This window comes from Cnephaeus nilssonii, assembly GCF_951640355.1.
Source record: "Cnephaeus nilssonii genome assembly, chromosome: 23".
Classification (NCBI taxonomy): Eukaryota; Metazoa; Chordata; class Mammalia; order Chiroptera; family Vespertilionidae; genus Cnephaeus; species Cnephaeus nilssonii.
Genome location: NC_137094.1, coordinates 7,839,904 through 7,855,568, shown reverse-complemented (window position 1 = coordinate 7,855,568; position 15,665 = coordinate 7,839,904). Strand labels below are relative to the sequence as shown.

The 15,665-nt window shown below is 42.7% G+C and overlaps 1 protein-coding gene across 3 annotated transcripts in view; it reads left to right on the top strand.

Annotated features, from left to right (window-relative positions):
* Positions 1 to 15,665, top strand: part of EXO1 (exonuclease 1) — a 35,242-nt gene that overhangs the window by 3,951 nt on the left and 15,626 nt on the right. For all 3 annotated transcript variants that reach the window (XM_079763548.1, XM_079763546.1, XM_079763547.1), the window contains exons 4-10: positions 174 to 293; positions 3,763 to 3,886; positions 5,940 to 6,077; positions 6,937 to 7,149; positions 8,826 to 9,013; positions 9,949 to 10,045; positions 12,158 to 12,383. In XM_079763548.1, the coding sequence (XP_079619674.1) occupies positions 174 to 293; positions 3,763 to 3,886; positions 5,940 to 6,077; positions 6,937 to 7,149; positions 8,826 to 9,013; positions 9,949 to 10,045; positions 12,158 to 12,383 (1,106 nt within the window). The remainder of the gene's footprint in view (positions 1 to 173; positions 294 to 3,762; positions 3,887 to 5,939; positions 6,078 to 6,936; positions 7,150 to 8,825; positions 9,014 to 9,948; positions 10,046 to 12,157; positions 12,384 to 15,665) is intronic.

The window sequence follows — 15,665 nt, the reverse complement described above, 5'->3', positions numbered from 1 at the left end:
GCCCGCAACCAAGGTACATGCCCTTGACCGGAATCGAACCTGGGACCCTTGAGTCCGCAGGCCGACGCTCTATCCACTGAGCCAAACCGGTTTCGGCCCTAATTCATTTTATCAGGTTTTAAAAAGTATTACTTACAAGATGCAAAACACTTAAGTGCCTTTTATTTTTGTAGGTATGTAGGATTTTGCATGAAATTTGTAAATATGTTACTGTCTCATGGGATCAAGCCTATTCTTGTATTTGATGGATGTACTTTGCCTTCTAAAAAGGAAGTGGAGAAGTCCAGAAGAGAGTAAGTTGAGCCTCTATTTCATCTCTGACTTGATTGTATTGAGGTCTGATGCTATGGTTTGTAGAATACTAGTTGTTTGGTTTTTTTAATATACTTTTATTGATTTCAGAGAGGGAGGGAGGGAGAAACACCAATGATGAGAGAGAATCATCCATCGCCTGCCTCCTGCACGCCCCAACACGGGATCTGCAACCTGGGCACGTGCCCTGACTGGGAATCAGACTGTGACCTCCTGGTTCATAGATCAACGCTCATCCACTGAGCCACTTTGGCCAGGCTAATCCTAGTTTGTTTGTTTTTTTTTTTTTTTTCTCAGCAGCACAGAGAGCTTATTTCTTTTCAGGTGATGTCAATAAATAACCCTTCCGATTCCCACCTGACGCAAGCCCCACGCAGGGGCCCGGGGAGAGGCGGCCGCGTGCTGCTGGGCAGGCGTTCGGGGCGCCCCGAGGGGTGAGCGTGTGGGCCAGGCCCGCTCAGCCTCTGCTCCTCGTGCGGAGCTGGATCTCCATCCCAGGGAAGGCCTGAGGTTCTCGTCTGCCACGCGCTCCTGCAGGGGCCAGGGCCCGCTCCCGCCGGCCTGGCAGTGCTGCAGGAGCGTCTGCCTGTCCGCCCGCACGCAGTTGGGGCTGCCGCTCATGCAGCAGCTTCTGGGGGCTGCAGCTCAGATTGAGGGGGCGGCGGGGTACGGGGCCTCGGAGGTGCCCCCGCCGCGCAGGGAGGACTTAGGGTGTCTGGTGCCCTCAGCACCTGCTTAGGAGCCCTCCCCCCCCATGGTTCTTCCCGAACCCTCTCCGGCCTTCCCGGTCCGGGGTCCGGGTGGTACCTGTGCAGAGTGCTGGCCCCTAAGAATGCAGATTAGCCTGTGAGTCTCCAGGAAGCTGGAAGGCTTGGCCCGCCCAGCTCCATGGGAATCTCCGCCTCGGGCAGTGGGAAGAGGCACCCCAGTCTTCTGGGCTTCCTCCCAGGTGACCTTAGGCAAGCCTCTTCACCTGTAGACTCGGTTTCATGGAGACAGGGCAGCCCAGGCCGCCCCAGCTATGCTCCGTGGCAGCATCATCCATCCCCAGACCCAATACTAGTGTTTTGTGAAATATTTAATTTATTGAGGCTCTTTTATAGTCTAGTGCAGTGGTCGGCAAACTCATTAGTCAACAGAGCCAAATATCAACAGTACAACGACTGAAATTTCTTTTGAGAGCCAAGTTTTTTAAACTTAAATTCTTCTAACGCCACTTCTTCAAAATAGACTCGCCCAGGCCGTGGTATTTTGTGGAAGAGCCACACTCAAGGGGCCAAAGAGCCGCATGTGGCTCGTGAGCCACGGTTTGCCGACCACTGGTCTAGTACATGAACAAATTTCCTTAAGTTTTCTGTGTGCTAGAAAGGAATGTGCATTCTCTAATTATTGAGTGGAAGGCTTTTCTGTCCAGTAAATCAAGCTTATTGATTGTAGGATTCCAGTCTTCCATATCTTTACTGGTTCTTTTGTTTTTTATGTGTGTCTTCTTAATCCATCAGTTACTGAGAAAAGAATGTTAAAATTTCACCGTGATAGTGAATTTCTTCATTATTAGTTGTGTCCATTTTTTAAAATGAAATTTATTGGGGTGACATTGGTTAATACAATTATTTGGAGTTTCAGGGGGTACAGTTCTATAATATATCATCTGTATATTGTGTTGTGTATTCACCACCCCAAGTCAAGCCTCCTACCATCTATCCATTTTTTAAAATTTTTTTACTGATTTTGAGAGAGAGAAACATTGAGTGAGAGCGAAGCATCAATAGGTTGCCTCCTGCACACCCACTACTGGGGATCGAGCCCACAACCCTGAGCATGTATGTGTGCATTTACTTGATGAAAAAAACCTCATTAGTTCAGACTGATAACTTCCAATTCAAATTCAATTTATTTTCAGGTGATGTCAATAAATAACCCTTCCAATTCCCACCTGACGCAAGCCCCACGCAGGGGCCCGGAGAGAGGCGGCTGTGTTTTTACTTAACTTCTGTACTTCATCAGTATCTCCTTCCTTCCAGACTGAGAAACCTTGTTTTAAGGGTACAGGGGATGATAAAGTTAGAGCGTCTTCTAATTACAGTCGTCCCCCCTTATTCAGTGGGTACATATGCCAAGACCCCCAGTGGATGCCTGAAACCGCAATAGAACCAAGCCCTGTTACACAGACATCTGACAAAGTTTAATTTGTAAGTTAGGCACAGGAAGTGATTAACAACAATAACTGTTAATAAAATACAACAAGCATAATAACCTATAATAAAAGTTATGTAAATGTGATCTGTCTCTACTCCCTCGAAATATCTTATATTCTACTCACCCTTATTCTTTTTTTTTTTTTTAATATATATTGATTTCAGAGATGAGGGAGAGGGAGAGAGAGATAGAAACATCAATGTTGAGAGAGAAAATCATGGATCAGCTGCCTCCTGCACGCTCCCCACTGGGGACTAAGCCAGCAACCCAGGCATGTGTCCTGACTGGGAATCGAACGCGGGACCCCTCAGGCCGCAGGCCGATGCTCTGTCCTCTGAGCCACACCGGCCAGGCCCACCCTTCTCGTGATGATGTAGATACAATGCCTATGGGATGAGATGAAGTGAAGTAGATGCACTGGGCAAAGGGATGATTTACATCCCAGGCTGGATAGAGCCGGATGGCACAAGATTTCACCCTGCTTCTGAGAACGGCACACAATTTAAAACTTACCAATTTTGCTTATTTCTGGAATTTTCCATTTAATATTTTCAGTCTTCACTTGACTCTGGGTAACAAACTCTGGAAAGCAAAACGGGGGATAACTGGGGACAACAGTAATCATTTATTTTCTCCCACTGTTATACTCAACAGTACCAACACTTCCACTGCCGATGTGATTATTGAAAACAGTTGAAGTTTATTTTCTTTCCCGGGTACTCTCTCTCCAATGTAGTGCTGCTCCTTGTCAGAGCGGCAGCTATGGCTCTCTTGGTTTGACCCTTCCTTAGTTTTGATTCCTACAATTTACTATGTGGTTATCACTAGTCCTTATATCAGTGTCTCCCATGTTTTGTTTTTTTTCTGAAATTTGTTCTCTAATAGATTTCACAGAAAAGCTCACAGAAACAGCGTTCCTCAAGTTCCTTGTATGTTGATAAAGTTCCATCCTTTACACGTGGAAGTGGTTTTAATGGTGGAAAAGCCTTGATTCACGTTTTCTTAAGTGTCTTAGTTCATTTTCTTCTGACAAAGCTTTGCTGTGCTGAGCCCGCTGAGCTGACCTGTGTGTGTGCACTAGAAAGCACTTGTGCTTTTGCTTAGCAGCCCAGGGCCTGTGGGTTAATATTCTCAAGGACCAGGTGTGCACTTTCAAATGAGCCAGACTTTTTTTTATTCGAGGGAAATTTCTTGCATTCGAGTTTTATCATAGTTTCTTGATCCAGCTCTGAATTTTCTTGTTCCTTGCAGACGACGACAAGCCAACCTCCTTAAGGGAAAGCAGCTTCTTCGCGAGGGGAAGGTCTCAGAGGCCAGAGACTGTTTCACCCGCTGCGTCAACATCACACATGCGATGGCCCACAAAGTCATTAAAGTAAGCCAAACAAGCTCTGACCGGTTTGGCTCAGTGGATAGAAGTCGGCCTGCGGACTGAAGGGTCCCAGGTTCGATTCCAGTCAAGGGCATGTACCTTGGTTGTGGGCACATCCCCAGTGCAGGGTGTGCAGGAGGCAGCTGATCAATGTTTCTCTCTCATCGATGTTTCTAGCTCTCTATCCTCCCTTCCTCTGTATAAAAAATCAATAAGATATATTAAAAAAAAAAAAAAAAAAGTAAGCCAAACAAGAAATAATGCCGCCCTCGCCGGTTTGGCTCAGTGGATAGAGCCTGCGGACCGAAGGATCCCGGGTTTGATTCCTTTCAAGGGCACATACCTAGGTTGCAGGCTCCTCCCCAGCCCGGGCCCTGGTTGGGACTCGTGCAGGAGGCAGCCACTCAGTGTGTTTCTCCCACACCAATGTTTCTGTCTTTCCCTCTCTTCGGCTCTCCCTAAAAAATCAATGGGAAAATATCCTCGGGTGAGGATTTAAAGAAAGAAATGATGCCTAACTAACAAATGGCGACGTTCATGGAAGCTGGTTGTCAGTTGTTTATTGCTGGGAGAGCAAGGAGGTGAAGGGAGGGAATTATTGTAGGCCTGACCTCCTGGAGAGGGCTGTTGTCAGCAAGAAGGGAACCGTTTGCTTAGGTAGAATCCAGCATTTCCAGGGGAGAAAGCCCGAGGAATAAGCTGAGCTCTCCCCTTTCAAATAAGACCCCAGATGAACTCCATCAGCATGTCCCGGAGGTGGAGGGGCGCATTGCTGGGGCCTCAGTCCCACCCCCACTGGCATCGAGTCTTCAACACTTACTGACCCTTCGCTCCTGGCCGCCTGGCCGAGATCCTGAACCAGCCTCGCTGACTCGGGAACTCTGTAGACTTCAGGCTGCTTCATCTGCTCTGCTTTCTCACCAACTATTAGTGTCCACCTGCCCACAACCCCAGCCCTCCCTGCCCCCTTTTCAGGCCTGTGTTCAAACTGCTCGAAAAACAACTGGGAAGATAAATATAGTGATTAGATTCTATAGTTCATCAATGTCAGGTAGACTCTCTGACAAGAGAGCCTGTTATTTTCATGGGGAAAATATATTTAGAGATCTAAACATGCCAGATACTTTTGGAGCATAGTCTTTTTAAAAATATATATTTTTATTGATTTCGGAAAGGAAGAAAGAGGGAGAGAGAGAAACATCAGTGATGAGAGAGAATCATTTATCAGCTGCTTCCTGCATGCCCCCTACTGGGGATCGAGCCCGCAAACCTAGGCATGTGCCTTTGACGGGAATCGAACCCAGACCCTTCAGTCTGCATAGCCATTCTTAAGATGGAAACTTGTCTTTTGTGACTTACAGTTACTGGCCCCCTCCCCATGTAAAGCAGTGTTTCTTTTCTCCAAATTTATAAGTTGATTTAAAAAAAAGACTTAGTGGCTATCTGATCAGTTCATTATATACTAGGACTAAAAGTAGAAAGAGCATACTTGAAAGGATATGATTTATATATATATACTAGAGGCCCAATGCACAAAATTCGTGAAAGAGTAGGCCTTCCTTCCCCTGGCTGCCAGCACCAGCTTCCCTCCGGCACCCAGGGCTTCCCTGCGGCTGCTGGCAGGCACCCGGGACCCAGGCCTCCCTTGCAGCCCTGGCTTCATCCGGAAGGACGTCCAAAAGGACGTCTGGTCTAATTAGCATATTACGCTTTTATTATTATAGATATTTTTATTGATTTCAGAGGGAGAGGAAGAGGGAGACAGACACATCAAAGATGAGAGAGAATCACTGATCGGATGCTTCCTGCACTCCCCCTACTGGGGGTTGAGCTTGCAACCCGGGCATGTGCCCTTGACCGGAATCGAACCTGGGACCCTTCAGTCCACAGGCCTACGCTCTATCCACTGAGCCAAACTGGCTAGGGCAAGGATATGATTTTTGAAAATAGTATTAGCACGTGCACGTTGAAGCTGGTGATGGAATGGATTTGAAACAGGGAGTTGTTTAGTTCTTTCCAGACGCTGTTCTGCACATTAACTGCTCCTCTCCCCCAGGCGGCTCGGGCTCAGGGTGTCGACTGTCTCGTGGCGCCATACGAAGCAGATGCGCAGCTGGCCTATCTGAACAAAGCTGGTATTGTGCAGGCTATCATCACGGAGGACTCGGATCTCCTCGCTTTCGGCTGTAAAAAGGTGCTAAAATAGTGTAAACCAAGGAATTACGGTTTTTCCTCTCCAGTAATATTTTACTTAATACCTGAAATTAATATCTACTTACAGTGTTAATAGTTATTTAAAATGAAAAGATGGGTTTTGCTGCTTGACATTTGTATAATCTGGGTGCTTTTTCAGAGTAAACTTACGGCTAGAGCATTTTGTTGTTTTGTACAAATTCTTTAGTAGAATATAGACTTAGTCTTATTTTTTATTAATAATTATTTGCTTCATATTTTTCTATTAGATTAGGTACATTTTTTAATAATGGGATTGGGTATAAACTGTTAAATGGAAATTTTTATGATATATTAAGTAGGAAAGTTAAAATACAGAAATATAGGATGATCTCATTTTGTTATTCATCTATACATAGATGACTAGAAAGATCTACGTCAAAAGTATAATGCTGGGTAACAGCGATAGATGAGAGATTTAGGGCAACTTCTATTTCATTCCTCCTGAATTTCTGTTTTCCAAGCTTTCTATAATGAACATGTATTACTTTAAAAATAAGAAAACGGTTTACTTTTTAAAAAGTAACAGTGGCAGGTAAGGGGGAAGTGCTTCCTGGATGAATTGCTATTTGATCACCATGGCAACCTGTGACGTCAGTAGGAAGTAAAGGTGTAGAAAGGGTATTCCTTGCGTCAGTGTAGCCCGTGCTTCACCTTGATTTGTTTACAGATGTGACAGCAGGTAACTGGCCGACCTATCTCTCTCTCTCGTTGCTATGATGAAGAACAAGAAAGATTTCTTAGAAATATTGCAGTGAATTCTATAATAAAAAATAAAAATGGCCCTTATAGGTATTAACAATTTCCTTTCCTCTTAAAAGGTGATTTTAAAAATGGACCAGTTTGGAAATGGACTAGAAATTGACCAGGCCCGGCTGGGCATGTGCAGACAGCTTGGGGATGTGTTCACGGAGGAGAAGTTTCGGTATATGTGCATTCTTTCCGGCTGTGACTATCTCTCATCACTGCGTGGGATTGGATTAGCAAAGGCCTGCAAAGTGCTGAGGCTAGCCAATAACCCAGATATTGTAAAGGTAAGAGTGACTTACCAATTGTCATATTCGACTTTTGAAGCATTTCTTAAATAATAGATAAAACACTATGAATATGGATTTTAAATATGTTAATAGCCAATAATGTGTCATTGAAATAAAATGACTACCACACTAGAAATTTGCTTTTGGCAACCATAATGAACCATATTTTCAGCAATTGACAAACTAGTAGTGGTTTTTAAAATGAGGAGTAATATAAAGAGACTTAAGGGCTATTTAAAGTATTCTAGGGTAGGAATAATGTTAAGACGTACCATCTTTTTATCTCTGTCCTATTACTCAATAGTAGTGGTTCTCAGTCTTTTGGTCTCAGGATCCCTTTATACTCTCCTTTTAAAAATTTTATTTGAGAGGAAAGGAGGGAGAGGGAGAAAGAGACAGAAACATCAATGATGAGAGAGAACCATTGATTGGCTGCCTCCTGCACGCCCCCTACTGGGGATCGAGCCCACAACCTGGGCTTGTGCCCTTGACCAGAATCGAACCTGGGACCCTTCAGTCCCCAGGCCGACACTATATCCACTGAGCCAAACCAGCTTGGGCCCCTTTATACTCTCAAAAGCTTTTTGTGGTGGTAGTTTTGTTTATATAGGTTATAGCTATTGATACTTACCAAATCAGAAATTAAAACAAAAGTTGAAATTATTTATTAATTCACTTAAAATTTATATAAATTCATTACATATTAACATAGCCTAGTACATTTTTATGAAAAATAGCCATGTCTTCTAAAACAAGTGAAAATTATGAGCAGAATTGCACATTTATGTAAATCTCTCTGATGTGGCTTAATGGGAGGCAGCGGGTTCTCATCTCTTCCTCCTGCAATCTGATGTGCTCTCACGGAGCCTCTGGGAAATCTGCCTGTGATTCCTCACATCACATCTCTGCTCTGTGATTCCTCTGCTGTCTTGACCTTGAAAAAAGCAGTGTACATTAAAGAGCTTGTTTCCTCCCCGCTGGGTAGTTCTCCAAAGCCCTAGGGTTGCAAAGCAGAGTCCCCTTTGTTTCCAAGGGTCAGTGCGCGTCCTCAGGGCTCGGGCTGGTGCAGCAGCATGATGTCTGTGGTGGGAGACGGTGGGAGAGCGGGGAATGCAGGGTCAGGCCCCGCTCCTCCTGTGACTCCGGGATCCCTTCAGTTCTCTGGGTCTTCCCTTCTCCATCTGTGATTTGATAGAAAATATTTAAAACCACTTCAGTCTTTAATCATCCAAACTGTTAGTAGGATTTAGAATGCCAATTTCTCTTTAAAAATATGATCTAAGAATGCTTGGGGGTTTTTAATTCTTGAGTTGTGTATGTTTTGGTTTTTTGGCTTCTGAATAAAAGGGACTTTGAGTGTGAAGAATATGTACTTAGGAATGCAAACTTGAGGTGTAACTGAATTTCTCATTACTTGGATTAATAATAGAAAATGCAAAGGAAATACTGTTATAGAAACTCAGCATTTTAAGTGATCTGACATGGTTGTGTTTGCTGGGAGAGGTTTTTTTTTTGTTTTTTGTTTTGGGAGAGGTTTTTAATGTAGATAAAAACTATTGGTTTTTCTATTTCTCCTCATCCTCCTCTCATGTAAGCAGATTGGTCTTGGAGCTAATACATTCTGTATTCTTTACTTGCAGATAACCCATAAATATTTTTGCATCCATTGTTAGGTTATCAAGAAAATTGGGCATTACCTCAAGATGAATATAACAGTACCGGAAGACTACATCAAAGGGTTTATTCGGGCCAACAACACCTTCCTTTACCAGCTAGTGTTTGATCCCATCAGAAGGAAGCTCGTCCCTCTGAATGACTACGGAGACGACATTGACCCTGCGGCGCTGAGCTATGCTGGGCAGTATCCTTTCTGAACCACATGGTAGCGTTTTTCAGTCCCTCCATGTGTCCATGGTGGCATTTCTAGCGAGACATTCAGTAAAAAGCTTGCAAACTCTTTCTTGCTTGCTTTTCTGTAATGAAATCTGTGTTTTGTTCATTTTAATTAGCATGCTAGTGAAAATTTAGAGCAACTTCTTGTTTATAAATCTGAGGCTCATTCGCTGTAGCTTGTTAATTACTTAGTTTAACTTGATAGGAACATATTCTGAAGGTGACACTTAAAACTCCTTTCTACAGCATTAGGAATGCTGGCTGATCTGTGAATCCTCCAATGAAGCCAAATAGATCTTTAAAAAACAACAACAATGGAGACACTTAAGAGAAACACTTGTGACAAGCAGTTGGATGTATCAGGAGCGGCATGGTGGGTGTGCGCGGACTCCCGATGAGGGTGCCCATCCCACAGCCACTGGCCACTCACCGGGGCAGTGCCGAGCCTCAGCCACTCAGCTGGCGGCCAGGACTCCTCTCCATCTTCCTGAGAGGGAGTAAGCGAAGCCTTGGGCTTTGCTTCAGGAAACAGCCAGCTCCTGCAGTGACAAGCAGAGATGAGTAAATGTGCTTGTGGTGTCGGTAATGCTGAGTGTGGAAGTAGCATCCATTGACGTTATAAACCTGAGGATTTTCTATGACAATGGAATACACTTTTATTTATTTCTTTTAATTTATATTTTTATTGATTTCAGAGAGGAAGGGAGAGAGAATCATAGATTGGCTGCCTCCTGCACACCCCCCACTGGGACTCAGCCCCACAACCCGGGCATGTGCCCTGACCTGGTTCATAGCTCGACGCTCAACCACTAGGCCACGCTGGCCAGGCCCACTTTTCTTCTTAATACGTGGGTTTTGTTCCATTGTTAATAAAAACATTTTTCCTTAATCTTACCAACCTAGGTATATTGATGACTCGATAGCTCTTCAGATAGCACTTGGAAATAAAGATATAAATACTTTTGAACAGATTGATGACTACAGTCCAGACGCTGCCACGGTAACCTAATGGCTTCTTTCTAAACGCACATTCAGTTACGTCTCAGAACTGTGACTGAAGGCAGAGCTTCATGTAGTGAACACCTTTTAAGCGTTTTTATATCCAGGCACTGTGCAGAGTATAGATCAGAAGCAGCGTGGTGCTAAAGAAATTGTGTCTCTTAGAACATAGGTATAGCGGGTAATTTCCTTACATTAAAAACCTTTAGACTTGAACATTCCGTTTGAATATACCAAGGACTCGATGCCTTTTTTCTCCTCTCACCCTGTTCACCCTTTGTCATGTTGAAGACCCAAATCTAGAAACACTCCCCTTGCAAGTACAACTTGGTTCCCACTGATGCACAATTTAGCCAGTGTTTAATGAACACCCTCGCTGTGTTCTGTAGCCCTTCCCTGTTTTCTTCTACTTTTCCCCAATTCTGTCCCTCTTGGTCCACTCTCCCGCCATCCTCTCTTCTCTGTTCATATTTTCATTCAGACTCTATTCTCTTTTCATTCATCTTTATTCTAACCCAATCTCCAGTCTGTGTACTAGCACATAATCTCTACTTAAATGACTTCCTGTAACCTGAAATCTATCCACAGTCAAAAACTCTTCATCTTCATCAACTTTCCCTAGTAACATTTCTCTTTTTTTTTCTTTTCTTTTTAGTACTTACTGTATGTAATTTATTTCTGGTTTATTTTCTGATTCTTCCCAAAATAATGTGATCTTCATAAAGGCAGGGTTTTATGAGCTTTCATTGAGAAGTCCTTACAAGGAAGGATTTATTTTGTTTTCTTTGTACTCCAGACCATTAGCTAGCCTAACCATGTTTTATGTGCTTAATAAATACTTAGTAAAGGACTGATTAATTAATGAGAATGAGCAATGGTAAAAAGGTCTGGATTGGACTGGAAACTATGAGAAAGAAGACACTTCTGAACCAGCAAGACAAAGAAGCAAAAGGACTTAGCAGTGCAAGCAAGCCAGCTTGTTTCCAAGTGTTCAGGTCTGAGGATGAGAGATCCTGTAACTGACGTTCATTCACTCAACAAGTAACCGTGGGAAATACACCAGCACTGACTGCAGGAAGCCCTTTCTCAGAGACAGTGTTATGTGAGTCTCAGTGTAGACCACAGGAGCTGATCCTTCATATCGTCCATGAAAGACGGTTCTAAGTATGGGTGTCATAGAAACTGAGAGTTTTGGAAATGAGATCGTTTTGGTTTGGCTGGCCCAACCGATTTCTAGAGGTGGGATAGCTGATTACTTCGAATACATAATTTTATGGTTTTAACTTTCAGGTGGTTTGTAAAGAGTATGTGATTATTTAAAGGCTTAATTGCCAGGTGGTTATTAAACTAATTAATGTCAAATTTTAAGAGTGCTTTTGTCCACATTTCTTCCATTGCAGCCTTTATATCTTGTACCATTCATCTTAGGAAGTTTATTTTTTTCTTTTCTCTTTTTTTAAAAAAAATATATTTTATTGATTTTTTTACAGAGAGGAAGGGAGAGGAATAGAGAGTTAGAAATATTGATCAGCTGCCTCCTGCACATCTCCTACTGGGGATGTGCCTGCAACCAAGGTACATGCCCTTGACCGGAATCGAACCTGGAACCTTTCAGTCCACAGGCCGATGCTCTCTCCACTGAGCCAAACCGGTTAGGGCCTTTTCTTTTTTTAAATATATTTTTTATTGATTTCAGAGAGGAAAGGAGAGGGAGATAGATAGAAACATCAATAATGAGAGAGAATCATCAATCAGCTGCCTCCTGCACACCCCCTACTGGGGATTGAGCCTGACCCGGGCATGTGCCCTTGACCAGAATTGAACCTGGGACCCTCAGTCCACAGGCCGAAGCTCTATCCACTCAGCCAAACCAGCTAGGGCTATTTTTTCTTAGGATGAGCTAATAAGGTCACTTGTCTCTCGTTAGAAGAGGAACAAACCTAAGAATACAAGGTACACGTAACAGAAAGTGTAGGGAATGTCATTAGAGGACAGATAATTCATTAAAAAGCTGCTCTTTTTAAGGATAATTATTTGCTGATAATTTGTGTTGATGCAGAGGGAAATAATTTACTATGTTCTTCAAGTAACCTTTTTGCTTTTACTATTTTAGCCTGCCCAGTCAAGAAGTCGTAGTTGGGATGACAAAATATCTCAAAAACCATCTAGTGTTAATAGCATTTGGCATAGGAATTACTGCCCTAGACTTGAGCTGGACGCTGTTCCAGGTGCTACGAGATTGAAGGAGAATCCAAGCACTGTGGGCATGGAACAAGTGATTAGCACTAGAGCGCTGAATCTCCCAAGGAAGCTGTCCATTGTGAAACGGCCAAGAAGTGGTATGTATTTCGTCTTTGTGAAATGCTAGTTAGCATTGGTCATGTTTAAGAAATCTATTTTTGTTAAACCCAAGGTCACTAAGATTTCTCCTGTTTCTTTTAGAAGTTTTATAGTTTTAACTCATATTTAGGCCTATGATCCATTTTTAATTGATTTTCTTATGTGATATGAGGTAAGGATCAAGATTACGTTTTTGCCAGTTCAGTCGTCCCAGGGCCATTTGTTAAAAAGATGACCCTTTCCTATTGAATTCTTGGGCACATTTGGTGGCAATCAGTTGGGGTGTGTGTGTGTGTCTCTCTGAAGTGTTATGAAGCATTGGTCTCACTCCCTATCTTCATTCGGGACACACTGTCTTGATCACTGTAACTTTACAGTCAATTTCAAAGTCAAGTAGTACAGTCCCTTAGTTCTTCTTTTGAAAGGTTGTTTTGGCTAACTCTGTGTTGTGCATATTTTCATTTAAATCTTAGAATCAACTGTCAGTTTGTTGTTGTATTTTTGTTTTTTAATATATTTTATTGATTTTTTACAGAGAGGAAGAGAGAGGGATAGAGAGTTAGAAACATCGATGAGAGAGAAACATCGATCAGCTGCCTCCTGCACACCTCCTACTGGGGATGTGCCCGCAACCAAGGTACATGCCCTTGAACGGAATCGAACCTGGGACCTTTCAGTCCGAAGGCCAACACTCTATCCACTGAGCCAAACCGGTTAGGGCTGTTTTTGTTTTTATATTGATCTCAGAGGAAGGGAAAAGGAGAGAGAGATGGAAACATCAATGATGAGAAAGGATCATCGATTGGCTGCCTCCTGCAAGCCCCCTACTGGGGATCGAGCTCACAACCCTGGCATGTGCCCTTGACTGGAATTGAACCCGCAGGCTGATGCTTTATCCACTGAGCCAAACCAGCTAAGACTTGTTTTTTAAGAAGCTTGTTGTGATGTCGATTGGGAATTAGTTTAATCTATAGATCAATTTGGGGGAGAATTGACATCTGAATATTGAATTTTCTGATCCATTTATTTAATTTTTAGCAGTGCTTTATAGTTTTCGCTACCCAGGGTTTGTATATTCATTATAAAATTGATCCCTATCTTTCAGATTTGTTATGCTAAAGATAATGTGGTTTTTGTAATTTGCAACCTTGCTGAATTCACTTTGATAGACTCTAGGATTTTCCATAGAAACAATCATATTACCTATAAGGAGAGACAGTCTTGCTTCTCCTTTCCCAGTCTGGATGCCTTCTATTTCTTTTTCTTGCCTGCTGGAACCCCCAGTACAGTGTTGAACAGAAGTGCTGAGAATGGAAAACTAGGTATTGGAAAAAGTTTGTTTTTTGTCTTTTACCATAGAACGTTAAGAAGTAGAAAGAATAACTATAGCCCTAACCAGTTTGGCTCAGTGGATGGAGCGTCGGCCTGCAGACTGAAGGGACCCAGGTTCGATTCTGGTCAAGGGCATGTACCTTGGTTGCGGGAGGCAGCTGATTGATGTTTCTCTCTCATCAATGTTTCTAACTCTCTATCCCTCTCCCTTCCACTCTGTGAAAAATCAATAAAATATATATTTTTTAAAAAAAGAATAACTAGAATCTATTCTTTCCCTTTATTCCCCGAATGAATAAAGACTAGCAACAAAAACAAACACCTTTGCAAACTTATAGTTCATGCTTTTACTTTTTATTATTTTTTAAAATATATTTTTATTGATTTCAGAGGAAGGGAGAGGCAGAAAGAGAGAGAAACATCAATGATGAGAGAGAATCATTGATCGGCTGCCTCCTGCACTCCCCCTACTGGGGATCAAGCCTGCAACCCGGGCATGTGCCCTTGACTGGAATCGAACCCAGGATCCTTCAGTCTTCAGGCCGACACTCTATATCCATTGAGCCAAACCAGCAATGGCTAATTTTTAAATTTAGGTATAGATTATACATGTTTGGTCAAAATGTCCTAATTCCTTATGAACCTAAATATTTTTCATGATAATGTCTCTCAACCTTTGTTTCCTCTTCTATTATGGGAGTGAAATTGACTATTCCACAAACCTTTATGTACTAGTATGTTATGTAAGATAACGTATAAAAGCACCTGGTACGTAAGCAAGTACACTACACGTGTTCGTTCCTTCCTGTCCTTCTGCCGCCCGCAACATAGACGATCCTTTTTGTGTAGCGGCTCATTGTTAGTAAGCTCTGTGTCAGACTAAGTCTGCTCTGTTAAACTGTATCTTATCAATGGATCCTGTCCCCTGGGCCTACACACGGACACAAAGAAAAACAACCCAAAACAAAATTGGATAAGTCGAATCCCTCTTTCATGTGACAGCCCTTCATGTAGTTAGAGGCAGCTGCTGTGACCCTCCTGAATTTCTGCCCAAACTGAACGTTCCGCATCTATTGCCCGGTGAGCATCATGTGTAACTCGCAGGGAGTGATTGTCAGCATGTGGTCCCTTACCACAGCACAGGGGAGGTTTCGAGTGGGGCAGCGTTTCAGTCCTTCATCCAGAGACGGGGATTTTGTTTTTGCAAACGAAGATAGTGTTAGCTTTTATTTGCATTCTTGTCATGGTGCTGGCATTTACTGAGTTTATCATCAAAATCCACCAGTTCCTGTTAAACCAGGTACAGTTACACGTTTACACTTAACTGCAGGTGAAGTTATTCTTACTGAGGTGTTCTGAATTCATTTTAATCCATTGTTCTGCCCACTAATCTTTTTATTATGTTCTTTTAATTTTTGAATCTCTGTATTATCTTCTAATATATAGGTATTATTTTTGTCAGCTAGAAATTTGAGAAGTATGGCTTCCTGTGTCTTCAAGTTTTGGTTAAAATGTGTTTGCTTATAATCAGTGGTTCTCAACCTTTCTAATGCCGTGACCCTTTAATACAGTTCCTCTTAGGTTCTACAGCAGCGGTTCTCAACCTGTGGGTCGCCTAAGACCATCAGAAAACACAGATATTTACATTACGATTCATTAACAGTAGCAACATTACAGTTATGAAGTAGCAACGAAAATAATGTTATGGTTGGGGGTCACCACAACACGAGGAACTGTATTAAAGGGTCGCGGCATTAGGAAGGTTGAGAACCACTGGCTTATGTAATGTTCACCTGCATCAGAGAAAGTGCAGAAATCTAAAGCACTATAGACACCCTCCTTTCAGACTAATAATCACAGCAGTCTTTCAGGGCTGACCAGCCTGCTGCTAACCCCAATACCCCGCGTAACTAATACACAGTAGATTCTGGCTGCTGTCTACTAGGATA